The 14227-nt window shown below is 46.3% G+C and overlaps 1 protein-coding gene across 2 annotated transcripts in view; it reads left to right on the forward strand.

Annotated features, from left to right (window-relative positions):
* The window catches only part of LOC147661250 (E3 ubiquitin-protein ligase TRIM39-like), a 134428-nt gene that overhangs the window by 94092 nt on the left and 26109 nt on the right, over positions 1-14227 (forward strand). For both annotated transcript variants that reach the window (XM_086951199.1, XM_086951200.1), the window contains one exon: positions 7726-7752. In XM_086951199.1, the coding sequence (XP_086807325.1) occupies positions 7726-7752 (27 nt within the window). The remainder of the gene's footprint in view (positions 1-7725; positions 7753-14227) is intronic.

A 14227-nucleotide genomic window follows, 5' to 3' on the forward strand; every position in this document is an offset into this window, starting at 1 on the left:
TTCCATTACAGTTGTTGAAAACACGACTAAAGATTATTACAGTTAGTCATAGGTTGACCTTCGTTTGTTATCTTCTGGCCCAGACACTGTTCGCCATCTCATAATCATGTATCGCATTCAGATCATTCCTGTTTTGAGTTTGATGCTGTTCGTCAATCGCGTCCCTGGTGCTACTTGTTTCATCCTAATCTGCATATTCTGTCTGGCTGTAGTGGAAGGATGTGGCGCGCCAGTGCTGGTTTGGTATGTGGTGTGCTGCTTCAGCTGATCAATGTATACATTTTAAAGCCTTCTTGGCTTTCTTCTGTGGAAAACCTCGACAGTTCTAACTGATGACGGCTACAGTTTGTAATAATAACGTTAGGCAGGTCATTACTGAGTCTTGCTAACTGATCTGTGGTTACTTCAGAGGCCGCTTTAGTTTAGTTCTGTTGTCCATCGTTCCTGATTGATGCCTCCCGACCTGGAGGCAGGTAACCTCAAAAGGTTCACTCCCCAGCGTGCTGTGTGTTTCACCTGTGGATATATGGTGTATTGGACATTCACATTTTTATTTAGTTTAGTAAGTGATGTTGTCACATTGTATGACTGGCCATGGTAGCGGGTTCTTCATCTTTCCTTTTTGTTTCGCTAGTTGCTATTGTCCTTTGATCAGAGATGAAGGGTACTGGGATGAGTTCAGCCTAAGATTGGCTCTTTTGCATTAGAGTGAGCCAGTGAATCTTTTAACATTGGATGCCCTTGTGCTCAATTTTCTCTGTGGCTGATGGCGGTCCATCACTGTTCTTGGTGGCCCACTTTCCCCAGGTGGTTCTGTAGCCTTGTGTTCACATGATATTTGCTGCCATTTTCTGGAGTTGATGCTTATAAGTTTTGGCATCGTTTTGGGTATGATGCAACTTCCTTTAAACATTTATACAGGCCAATAGATCCCCATTTGCGTGCATCTTTGAGGGAGCAGTTATCTTGACTCAGTTACCAGGATGCTGTTTGTTGTGTGCAGGATTGTGGACTTTGCCTGCTCAATGCAAACATCCTTGACTCTTTGGGCTCTGTTGAATGTTTGAGGATCTAGCAGCTGCTGTATTTTTTCCTTGTTGCTTTCTGGCTTTCCTTTCTGCTGGTTTTACTTCATGTTTGAACCTGTGTTTGGTCCACCATTGAGATTCCTTTTGTTGGTTGCTGCCTTTTGTTAGCATGACCAGGCTCCCTGCTGGTTATATGTCATACCTTGAAGTAGTGATTGTGATTGTGTTTGACATTGTCTTCTTCCGATTGACACCAGCCGAAGGTTTATGCTGCATCTGAATTTCTGCCTCACTGATCATTGCGCGTTTATTACTATTTTGAAACTGAATTGGAAACTGAATTTTTTAACTAATTCGTGAATCTTTTAACACTGCACCTTGCACTTATTTAGTTGTTATATTTAAATGTGTTGGACAGTACTTAAATATACTAGCACTTCCGTTATGATTGCGCTTATGACTGCAAGTTAAGGAAGCTTTCTCACCTATTTTAGTCTCCAGCACCGGCCCCGTTCCATCGCGGCTGGTGCCGTTTGTGTGGAGGGCTTGGTGAACCGGAAGCAGCTCTGGGTCACTTCTGGATCAAAGGGGGCAGCTGGTAGTCTGCGTGCCACTTCACCTGCTCGTTGCTACATAAGCAGGATGCCAGAGCGGACGCGCGCAGCGGGCGCGCCGCCGGTGCGCCAAAGTCAAGCCCGTCTGCGCCCGTCCGCGCATGGATCGGACCCAGGGCCACCCCCCTGTCTGTTCGTCACCAAGTATAGAACCTATTTTAAAATATACAAGAGACACGCTTATAAATCTTAACCCCCAAATATAGGAACGAACCTTGTCCACAACTTGATCTACTGAAAGAGCCTGAGGCCTGTCCTCTGTGCGGCATAAAGTTCTGCTTTACAAAAACCAGATGCAACCTTAGAGCACATCGGGCCTCCCAACAACAAACAGTTGCACAAAAATCCCTGCGAGGCTTACTCCTTAATACACGTTCTTTGATCAAACACAACACTGTTTTTGCTGAATTACTGGAAGCTCACGATATAGATGTGGCATTTGTTACAGAGACTTGGGCAGATGATACATCGGATTCGGAGCTTTCATTAACTATTCCCAAAGGATACCTTCTAATTAGGAATGATACAGGATAAAAAGGGAGGGGGCATAGCGATCATCATCAAGGATACTCTGACGTTAAATAGCCCTACTTTAGGAAGTGCCCCGATTGCGAATTACTCTAATTTGGAATCACTATTAGTGAAAATTATACATTCAATGGCGTATTGCTATTTAGGCCACCAGGAGCTAAGAATAAGGTTGTAGAGATAATTGGTCATATCATTGAATCTAGCGTTGACTATCAGGAATTTTCTATTTTAGGTGACTTTAATTACCATCTTGAAAATACCAACGTTCAACATACAATCTCGCTTTTAGAGCTGATGGGCAGTGCCTCGATGACACAATTGGTCAAACATCCTACTCATAAGGCTGGATACATTTTAGATGGCATATTTACATCTAACCCTCAACTGAAAGTGCAGGAGATCCTGCCAATTCCTTGGTCCGATCATAAGGCTATCCAGTTTCTACTTACTTCATCCCATCATCTCACTCGCCCTCACTCTGCTTATAGGTCCTTTGAAGGGAGAAACTGGAAGGAAATTAGTCCACAGCAATTGCAATTAACCTTGTCTGCCTTCAAACCGATACGCCTGAAGTAAACACAGCCACTAATATTTTTAATAATTGGATAACGACTGCGGCAAACACTCTAGCCCCTGAAAAAACATTTACCAGCAAATGATCGAAGAAATCAGAACCTTGGCTCGATGACTCATTGCGTATTCAGAAGCAAAAATGTAGACTTGCTGAGAGGCGCTGGAGAAAATCTTATGTGGATGCGAAAAAAGTGAGTTATACCCAGTCATTGACTGTCTACACAAAAATGATTTTAGACAAAAAATGTCGTTATTTTTCTAAAAAAATTGAGCAGGCGGGTAAATCAAGTAAAACACTTTTTTCAATGCTAAAGGAACTAGTGACGTTTCCTACTCTACCCACACCGAACAGCAATACTGTCTTCTGCAACCAATTGGCAGATTTCTTTAGGGACAAGGTGCTCTCTATCAAGAAGACCTTCTGTGGAAAAAACAAGGAGTCCCAAGTGACCCAACCTTCCCTCCTTCTGAGACAGTCTGATCATGGCTTGAATGCCTTTATCCCCCCCAAATATAGAACAGGTTTCGCAAACAGTCAGATTGGTGAAATCAGGGGCTCGTACGGATCCTTGCCCTCCAAAAGTATTCCAACATGCAGTTGAGGAGATCAGCGAACAACTCTGTCTGCTTTTTAAAGAGATCTTCCAATCCGGTACTTTCCCAGAAGCTAGGAAGAGGGTCCCTGTACTTCCCCTGTTGAAAAAACCTGGTCTGGATTGTAGTGATCATAGTAATTATTGACCTATAGCTAGGATCCCGTTTCCAGCTAAAGTTCTGGAAAAAATCATAAACCTCCAACTTACGTCCTTCGTCGCCTCCAAAAATTTGCTGGACTCTTCACAATATGGTTTCTGGAAGGGGCACGGCACGGAGACAGCCCTGGTCATGGCAGCGGAGGAGCTTCGCTCTCCGCTGGATTCCGGTGCAAAGGCCGCCTTGATCCTCTTGGATCTTTCGGCGGCCTTTGACACCGTGAACCATGACATTCTCATTCTAAGGCTTCAGAAGCTGGGAGTCTCAGGCTTAGCTTTAAGCTTGATCAAATCCTATCTTAACAATAGGCGACAGTTTGTTCTGATTGATGACTCGTGTTCGAAGCAATTCTCACTTCCTTGTGGGGTCCCGCAGGGCTCATCTTTGAGCCCTACATTGTTTAATCGGTATGTTAGCCCCTTAGCGGATGTCATCAGGCAGTTTGGCTTCTCTCTAGTGTCCTACGCCGATGATACCCAGATCGTAGTTTCCATCTCTGGCAAACCAGATGAAACAGTGGCTCGCTTCAATCGGTGTATGACCTGCGTGGATCACTGGATGAGCACGAACTACCTTAGGCTGAATGGAAGTAAAACCGGGGTGCTTCTCCTGGGCTCTGACCCTCCATTTGGTCTGAGAAATGATGGCCTCAGATGATGGGAATGCCTCCCAACCCAGTGAAAAAAGCCCAAAACTTAGGAGTCATTTTTGATGACAGGCTCACGTTTCGATTTCAAACCAATAAGGTTGCCTCGCAGGTGCATTTAACTTTAAAACTAATTCAGAAGGTGAAACCTTATCTTCCGCCCGCCGCAAACTTCTTCAGGTACCCAAGTTCAGGAGGGTGCGCTGGGAAGGAAGTAGCTTCTTTTTCCACACGGTCAAATTGTGGAACACACTTCCTATACTCACAAAGAACAGCACAACTCTTCTTTCCTTTAGAAAGGCGTTAAAAACCTGGCTTTTATCGACCTAATCTATTTTCATTTCTGGCATTTTTTCCTCCGCTGAAGCGCCTTGACGCCCTCGGGCATATGAGCGCTATATACATTTTAAATCCCTTCATTCATTCATTAAGAAGGGTTGGGGTTTAGAGTGTTCTGCTTTCCTTCCCTTGGAATAACTTTTGCTTTGTTGTTGGCTTGCTGACTCCTTCTGCTTATTATCTGCCAGACCATTGCTTCTGGGTATTACTGAGCATTACTGTCGAAGTGTCTGACTGTTTTTCTCCTAGGAGTTTCTATGTTACGGCTGTTATTGTTCTGAGGTGTGCAGAGGGTTGTCCGTTGGGTAGGCTTCTGGCTTGTTTTGCAGTTGGTGGGACCGCTACCAATCGATCTGATATCCAGTTGCGTCTTCCACAATCTATTTCTTGTCTGTCAATGCCCAGTGTACTTCTCTCCTCAGACCTGTTTTCAGGGTTTACTCTTGAGTACTGATTCATAAGGTGCAGGATCCGCAGGTCCCTCGCTGCCCCCTTGCCTTGGATAAAAAAATTCATATTTTTGGTAACACACTTTCTGATGGCTGCTGTATCTACATGCAGATTTCTTATCATTTCGCCTGTGACTAAGGAGTGGTTACCGTGCTGGTTTTGTGCACTGCATTTCTTTAAGTTTGTCAGGTTTGTTCCTGCTTCTAAAGGCGTGGGGAGAAGGGCAGAGAACTGATATCAGCTTGTTAGATGGCACTAAATATGGTTCTGTGCCTTCCCATCCAGGGAGGTGCAGGAGTGGGCTTGGTGTCATGGCGCCCCCTTTTGTGCAAGGGGACTTTGCAAATTTTCTAGATCGAATCCGGCACCTGGAGAAGACTCATAAGGTGAAGAATATGTAGGTAGGTAAAGAATCCACCAGAGCGATGGTTACCAAAGGTAAGAAATATTCTCTTCAGGCTCTCAGGAAGTTTAGGGAGGCAGAGCTTAGCTTCCAGCGTTGCCCCAGGAAGGGTATAAGAAATTAGCTGGTTAGCGTCCTGGTCTACCCTGGCATTTTCTTGTGCCCACACTGTGGGGGATTGTCTTGGGCACCTGGACAGTGGTATAATATGTTAACTACATGCGCCGGCCAGTAGGGCAGAGACAGTGCGTGTTTACTCCTGCCATCCCAGACACTAGTTAGGAATACATTTTCATATACCTGGTAGTTTATGTGCCTCAAGACATCAAAAGAATGTATAATCTCAGACCTACATAAAAAGATACAGTTGGGCATGTTTATTTTTCTGTGTACTGCACACTTCTAGGTGCTTTTGAAAAACTACCAGGTTACTTTTTTATGAATGAAGGTTCCACAAGACTTATTAAGGCAAAAATTGGGCAGATATTAGCTGTGCGCACCACCCCTGGCCGAAACCTCCTCTCATCATCCGCTCACGTTATAGATCAACAATCATTCAAGAACAGGAAACAGATTATGGAATGGCATCGCCTCTTCCTTGAGATCTGATCCCAGCCCTTTACAATTCTGGAAACTGTTAAAGCCAGAAATATCCAGATGTGATTTCTAATTGAACCCCTCACAGACCAAAGGTTGTGATTGTTGAACTTCGGATACAGGATCCAGTCTTTAGATTGGACTCTCCGCTGTCATTTCACTTGTTTTTATGCTGTCAGCTGTGAAGTATCCGAAAAGCAACACACAACACTATAGAAAACGCACAATAAATTAATAATAACTTTGTTACTTTAGCTCTCAATGTCACTACAGATTTCCAAAGACATTTGTCTTCTAGGCATGGTACTTGAGGTTACAATAAGCTTACCTTATGTAACAGGCTCATTTCCCAAGAACTAACGGCACAGATGTCATTCGTAGTGATAAGTAGGGTATATTTCTTAAGCACGCATGAGACCATCTCTGTACCGGGTGAGCACAGGAGTTAATAAGAACTTTGTTTTACTCTGCAGCTTATGAGACTTTGGGTGCAGACATTATCCAGTCAGAGACTATTCTAGAGGCTTGGGCTGTGGCAGTGAAGTGTCCATCTCTTCTGCTCTTGCATTTGCTTCAATAAACCACTTGCAGGTTGAGGAAATATTTATGAAAGAGTTGTCGTCCTTGCACCACTCAGTGGGACACAAAGGCGGCGCAACTCTTAAGTTAGATTGATCAAGCCACGCTAACCCACCTTGCACAGCCTTGTGAGGCCTGATAAATTGGGACTAACACAGCGCAAATAGCTGTTACGTTACTGTGCCCCAGGGAGGCGTTCCATGGGTGAAGCTTGGGTGTTCCCATGGATTTTGCCACATTCCCATATTTATAATTTCTGGTAGACCTGGGAATGCCTCCAAAGGCGAGGCGTAACAGGGAGAAATATCTTTATTTCCCCTCGTTGCTTCCTCTTTCTATATGCGCTGCAGTGTGCAGTGTCGTCTTCTGCAGTGCACATAGGAAGAGGAAAATGCCACAGAGGATTGTTTTTGTTCAAGAAGGTGACCCTTCCTGCATAACAACAATCCTTCTTACATTGCAGACACCCGTGCACCATGCTTCAAGAGTGCCTGCATTGGGGCTACGCAGCATATTGTGCAGGGAAAAGACAGGAATGCGCTGTATAATGTTATTTTTTAATAAATATGCCCCTTAGTTCAACTGAGTGATAAGTGATGGAGGCAGACACTTGCATATGATGCACAGGAGCTCAGATGACATTCTGGTCTTGATTTATATGTTTGCGGCAAAGGAGTTCCTTTGCCTCAAAATTCCAATGAAAATAAATCCTATGAAAATTAGGACCAAGATAAGTCAAAGTGAAAATGCAGAAATGCACTAGCAAAAAAACCAGGGGATTCAAGGGCTACCCCCATACAGCTAGGCGCCCAGCCGGAGTGCCAAAGTGCAGCCGTGCATTGGTGTGCACAGAATTGATGCAGCATCATGGCCCAGGATGGCGAAGAGCCACGCTAAAGTTAAACATGCCTCTTGCTGATCAGAATATTACTTTCTGCTTATGTTTATTCACATGAGTCAAAAGCCCAACCTGAATAGAGTTAGGCTAGTTTATGTTTATGGATTGGGATTTGACTAAGGGGTGGGGAGCAGTTGGAGTTTGGGATTGGAGTATTGGTTAGGGGTAAGGTCAATTGCCTTTTTAGTGAATTAGATTACAGAACATTTCCACATAAAATATATCTTTATAATTGTAAACCCTAATGTTTATCCAGATTTGTGTTTTTTCCATGTGCGTTTCTACTGTTTTAATTTCCTTTATTTGTATTCTAGAGTGGAGATGGGCCCGCGGCTTTGCAGGTAACTACAGATTGTCCTTCTTTTGGTTTCCTCACTTATTTCTCATTTGTTTTTTCTTTTTCTTATGTGAGTGTTTTCAAGGGTTTGAATCTTAGTCTCTATGTTCATTCGTTTGATATCATTCAATTATTAACAATGTGCAGCATGTCGGAGGGTCTCTGCTGTTAGGTAGATGGACTCTTCTTTCTTGCTTTGGTATTATTCGTGCTTTGGCAGTAGAGCACATCAGATGTCGCAGCAGCTCTTTGGGAGAGAACAGGCAATGAGCACTGCTGTAGGAGTCTGTAACTCTGCTGTGGTTTGTGTCATTGCTGAGGTTTGTAGCAGAGTAGGGTCTGCTTCCTATGGTCACCCCCACTTTTTGCTCTGGTACCCTGGTTTTTCGACTTTAGTGTGGCTGTGGGCCTGCTAATCAGACTCTCAGCCCAGCTGTTCTCTCTCTGAATTGATACCATGTACTTTAGGTACATACCTAATTGGGAATTGGGTCACCTTTATAAGCCCCTCTATAGTGTACCATAGGTACCCAGGGCATAGGTGCATCCAAGGCCTACCAGGGGCTGCAGCATGTATTATGCCACCCCTTGCTGGCCATCCAAATTGACACCACGGGCTGATCACTCAGCTGGGGCAAGGTGGTGTAATCACGCCTTGCTTAGGTATAGTATACCTATATTTATCTTATATATAGACACATAGTAACCTATAAGTCACTTCTATGGCAGGCCTTAACAATCCTGGAGGCAGAGTGCTTGGTTTTATGTGAGAGGGTGCCCTAGCATGAGCTGAGTCCCTCTGCAGCTTTCGGAACCATGTCCTTATAGCTGTTCTATGATATAGCCATACCATATACTCTTAAGTGCATTATAATCCTCGCGGTTAATGCGAACTTTGGTTTGGCTTTATCAAAACATGTTGTGTAAGTTGTCAAACACTTTCGAATACAACCCCCTCGCCAGTTCTGGCGACGGGGGTAACATTCCACCCTACTAGAGGGAGAAGACATGTTGCAACTACTTTACCTGGTTAAAGTTAAACAGAGCCTCGGCATCACAAAATGGATGCTGCTGCCACAGACACGAGTCTGACCTCCTGCAGCTGGACAAACCTCCCGCAAGGGAGGCCTGGACAATAGGTTTCCTGTCGAGGGAGGTGCTTGCAACTCCCCAGACAGCCTCATGTGTATTGGGGCAGGGTGAGTTGAAAGGAAACTGCAATTCCAGACACTGCCTGGGGCACACAAGGTGTCTCATGCATATCCCGGTTCAAACCAGTTGCTGGTGAGCTCCAGCCCCAGCTCTGGCGTGAAACTGAACAAAGGAAAAGGGGTGTAACCACCCCCTTCCCTGGTTCCACCCATAGGAGAGACCTAGCAGGTAATCCAGCCCCTTAGTTTAGTATATAGGTAGGAGCTGAGTCTATAGACTTGAGATTATTCTGGAAGAAACTCTGAAACAAACTCTTGGACCTTCGACGTTCCATTTTGACTGGAAGACTTAAGACATCTCCCTTGTGGTCAAGGAGTGACCACCATGTGCAAACAGGCACCAACAGTGACCAGCTGGTTTGCTTTGTCGAGGCTCCCGCCGGAACCCGAAGACTTAGCAGCACAAGAACTGGACTTCCAGACTTCTCCGACTCCGACTCACATCTGCAAGCTGAGACCCGTGGTGGACACGAGCGACGTGGGACCGGACAGCTTGATCAACTTGCTTTTTGCTAACTGTGCAGCTTCTGAGGTACCCTTGAAGTTGTGCATTGGGGATTGAGAAGCCCCAGACCCGAGCAGCATTTGCACCGAAGCCTAGCCCTCCACACTCCACGAGTGTCGCGTGGGGCCTGTTTCTGCATTTCAGCTCGACGAGCCCTTCTGGTTGCTAGCCCGTTGGCTAGTGAGCCCTCTGAAGGTGCCATTTTGAAATCACACCGCTTGCCTGGTTGCTCCGGGCTCGCCCTAGCTTCTCTGCAAAAGAGAAGCTCCCCAGACCTTGCTGGTCTGAACTGAAGCCGATCTCCACATCCTGCGTGGGTTGCGTTTACCAAGGCTTGTTGGGTCAAATCCGGATACCGACACCGCAGTCGACAAGATCCTTCATTGGACAGCTCGAATCCAGCTCCTGGTCATCGTCAACGCCTCCTGGTCCTCGTGCCTGCAGAGACAAGCTTCACCTTCTTCACTGGAAGCACTCGACATCACCTGGTTCCATCCTGGTCACTGGCTAGTGACCCAGACTCTGTCCCCTCTGCTTTCAGGTTCTTCACATCCTCGATCCACTCTTGGATCCACCCGGACACTTTTCTTCTGGTCACCTGCAGCACTTCTTTTGCAGCTCTCCATAGGAAACAGCGAAGAAACCCCACACGAAAACACACCTATGCACCCGGCTTCCCTGGGTGAGGTAACTCGAGTACTCCGGTGCTCCCGTGGGTGTTGACTATCCTAGTGTTCTAGTTTAAAAGGGTTTTACCGTAGTCCATCAGGAAGTGTCCCGAATCAGCACCATTGTAACTCAATGCTAACTTGCGTCTGTGTTTAGACACTGCACGCGTCTCCCGTGGGCCTCCTACTTCCAAGCCATTTTTTGATCAGTGTAGCCCTAGCGATTCCCTAGGCCTATTTAGTATTTCCTCAGTGGTCCTTATACCACTAGTATATGGTTTTCGAGGCCCCTAGGGCAAAACTGTATTTGGGCAACTTAGCGTATGCTATTTAAGTAACTTGTAGTGTGCTTTGACCTCTGACCTCGTAAAGAGTGCAGAGGGGTTGTGTTCAGAATAAATACATATATATTTGATATATACCTTGTGAGGTGTCCTTTCATTTGGTATTCAAGGAATTATTATTGGTAAAACTGGCTTCACATGCTCTCTGAAGTGTTAGCCTAAGACTGCTTTGTCCATGCTACCACTAGGATAGCTGGTCTATAAAGTTGACTTTACAACCATCACCATAAGGGTTGCTTGGACTTGTAAAGGGTGCCCACTAGAATAGTGGACATCACATACCAGGCCAACTTCTCACAGGGTTTTCATTGCTTCTAGGATCTGCACCATTGCTTGGATCTGCACCTCTGCTTGCATTGCGCCTCTGTTGCTTCTGCATTCTACTGTGGTCTGTGCCACTCCTGGCATCTGCACAGCTCTGGGGTCTGCACTGCTGCTTGGACCTGCACCTCTGCTGATATCTGCACCCTTGCTTGGATCTACACCTCTGTTGCGGTCTGCATTCTGCTGTGGTCTGTGCCACTTCTAGGATCTTCACACTTCTGGGATCTGCAGCAAGGCAGAAATTGTGATCTGTTGATCTGTAGAGCTGCTTGGGCCTGTGCCACTGCTGGGGTCTTCTCTTCCGTTGACATGTGCACCTCTTCTGGAGTCTGCACTGCTGCTGGGATCTGTAACCTTTCCTTGGTCTGCACCTTTTCTGGAGTCTGCAGCACTGCTGGGATCTATACTGCAGCTGCAGTTTGTGCCCTCCTTTCTGGAGTCTGCACTGCTGCTGGATTCTGTAGCATTTCCTTGGTCTGGACCTCTGCTGGAGTCTGCAGCACTGCTGGGATCTGTGCTGCTGCAGTTTGTGCCCTTCTTGCTGGAGTCTGCACTGCTGCTGGGATCTGTAGCATTTCCTTGGTCTGCACCTCTGCTGAGGTCTCCACCGCTGCTGGTGTCTGTAGCACTTCTGGGTTCTGTATTGTTGCTGGGATGTGTAGTGCTGTTGGCAGGGCCGGCTTAGCATTAGGGGTGCCCTCTGTGACAATCTTTTCCACCCTCACCCCCATTGACCTCCTTCTTCACAGGTTCCCTCCCTACCACCCTCCACGGGTGCTCCTCGTCTCCCCTTAGCCCCTCTCAACTGCTCCCTCAACTCCGCCACCTTCCCGGAAAGCTGGAAACACGCAGAACTCAGCGCCCTTCTGAAAAAACCCACAGCTGACCCCACCGAACTCAAAAACTACCGCCCCATCTCGCTTCTTCCATTCCCGGCCAAAGTCATCGAGAAAGCTGTCAACAACCAGCTCGCCACCTTCCTCGAAACCAACAAATCCCTCGACCCCTCATAGTCCGGCTTCCGAGCCAAACACAGCACTGAGACCGCACTTATCACAGCAACAGACGACATTCGAACTCTACTGGACAATGGAGACACAGTCGCCCTCATCCTCCTCGACCTCTCCGCTGCCTTCGACACAGTCTGTCATAGCACCCTTCTACAGTGCCTCAGAGACGTAGGAATCCAAGGAAAAGCACTGGAATGGATCACCTCGTTCCTCACCGGAAGAACACGGAGAGTCCGCCTCCCACCATTCAAGTCAGAGGCCTCTGAAGTCATCTGCGGCGTGCCACAAGGATCGTCACTCAGCCCCACCCTCTTCAACGTATACATGAGCCCCCTTGCGGCCATCGCTCGCCAACACAATCTCAACATCATCTCCTACGCGGATGACACTCAACTGATCCTATCACTCACCAAAGACCCTAACACCGCCAAAACCAACTTACACGAAGGAATGAAAGAAGTAGCCGAGTGGATGAAGCACAGCCGTCTGAAACTGAACTCAGACAAAACAGAAGTCCTCATCTTAGGCACCTCCCCCTCCGCCTGGGATGACTCTTGGTGGCCAGAAGCCCTTGGAAAAGCACCCATCCCGACGGACCACGCACGGAACCTGGGCGTCATCCTGGACTCCTCACTCTCGATGACCAGACAACGCCGTTTCATCATCTTGCTTCAACATTCTTCGCATGCTCAAAAAAACATTTCGCTGGATCCCCACCGAAACTAGAAAAACGGTCACCCACGCACTGGTCACGAGCCGCCTGGACTACGGAAACACACTATACGCCGGTACCACCTCAAAACTCCAGAAAAAACTCCAACGCATCTAGAACGCTTCAGCCAGGCTCATACTAGACATCCCGCGTAAAGAACACATCTCTGGTCACCTGAAAAACCTCCACTGGCTCCCCGTAAATAAGAGGATTACTTTCCACCTCCTAACCCACGCACAAAAAGCACTTTACGAACTTGGACCCGAATGCCTCAACACACGATTGTCCTTCTACACCCCCTCCCGTCAGCTACGATCCTCCAACCAAGCCCTTGCCACTGTACCTCGCATCAACAAAACCACCATGGGAGGTAGATCCTTCTCCTACCTGGCAGCTAAAACCTGGAACTCGCTTCCCACTCACCTTCGCCTTACTCAGAACCACCTAGCATTCAGAAAGCAACTTAAAACTTGGATATTCGACAAGTAATTCCCCACCCTTCCTCTAGCGCCTTGAGACCCTATGGGTATGTAGCGCGCTGTATAAATCTCTTGACTTGACTTGACTTATAGCTCTACACATCCCAGTGTAGACTGTCAAAGCACTTTCCATCACAAACCTATTATACTGAGACAATGAGTCATACAAGTGTGTAAATCAATGTATAGGAAATATCTCTTTAGACAATGAGGACGGCAAGGTGTAGGAGTCACGTCATCCATCCTGGTATGCATGGTTTGTTAAAAGTGGTTCGCCTGTAGAAAGAAGGGGACAGATTGACTACGTTTCCACGATGCACAGTACCCAGAGTTGCTGTGCTGCACTGCATGAAAAAGACCGAGCACAACAGCACCAAATCTACTAAGATATATTGCTGTTGTTCTCTCCTTTGGTGCTGGTATACTGTAGTCTACCGTGCCCCAGGACACACGTCCTTGCACCATGGAGGCGGGTTGTGTGTGTGATGTCAATGCATAGGTTTTAGACTGGAAGGATACCCCTCCAACACACAATTCTATGCTTATACAAAGTTTAACACTTTACCAGTTTGCACAGAACACATGTAAAGTTGGAAAGGTTTGAAGAAAATAAACTTTACACCTGCATCGAGGAGTTGTAATTGTTTTTATGCAAAACCCCTTTCAATGAAAGTTAGTAGATAGGGATCCACATCCATCTAGCACCCATGGGACACATCCTTGATACAGCACTTTGTACCAGGTGTGCGTCCCTGTTTTACCGCAAACCAGGCCAAAGTATCAGTAAATCTACCTGTAAACTCGGGATTTAAAATGTAACACAATCAGTGGGGGTGTCGTATTTGTTAAATTGTATTTCTACTCAGCCAACATTTTCTGGCAACTGTTGGATAACTAAACACTGAGGTAAATAACAATAAGATTCTAAACCGATGCCTTTCAATTTCTATGCAGCTCACTGTGCTATAGTAGAAGGATTCTAACTGGTGAACTCCAACTAACAAAAGGATCTCTGTCACTAAAGCAATAATCCAAAGAGTTATCTACATAAAATTCTAATCTGGGATCTGCATGTTACACATTGAACTTTGCGGTAGGAACAGATAAGCCCTACTTGCAACTTTATCACTAGTCAAATGTATGACTAGACAAATGGTGCATTAACCAACATGATGTTGCAACTACACCCTGAAAAAATGCCATGCACAGAAACATCTCTGCAGACT

This window comes from Lissotriton vulgaris, unplaced genomic scaffold (genome assembly GCF_964263255.1).
Source record: "Lissotriton vulgaris unplaced genomic scaffold, aLisVul1.2 SCAFFOLD_3088, whole genome shotgun sequence".
Taxonomy (NCBI): domain Eukaryota; kingdom Metazoa; phylum Chordata; class Amphibia; order Caudata; family Salamandridae; genus Lissotriton; species Lissotriton vulgaris.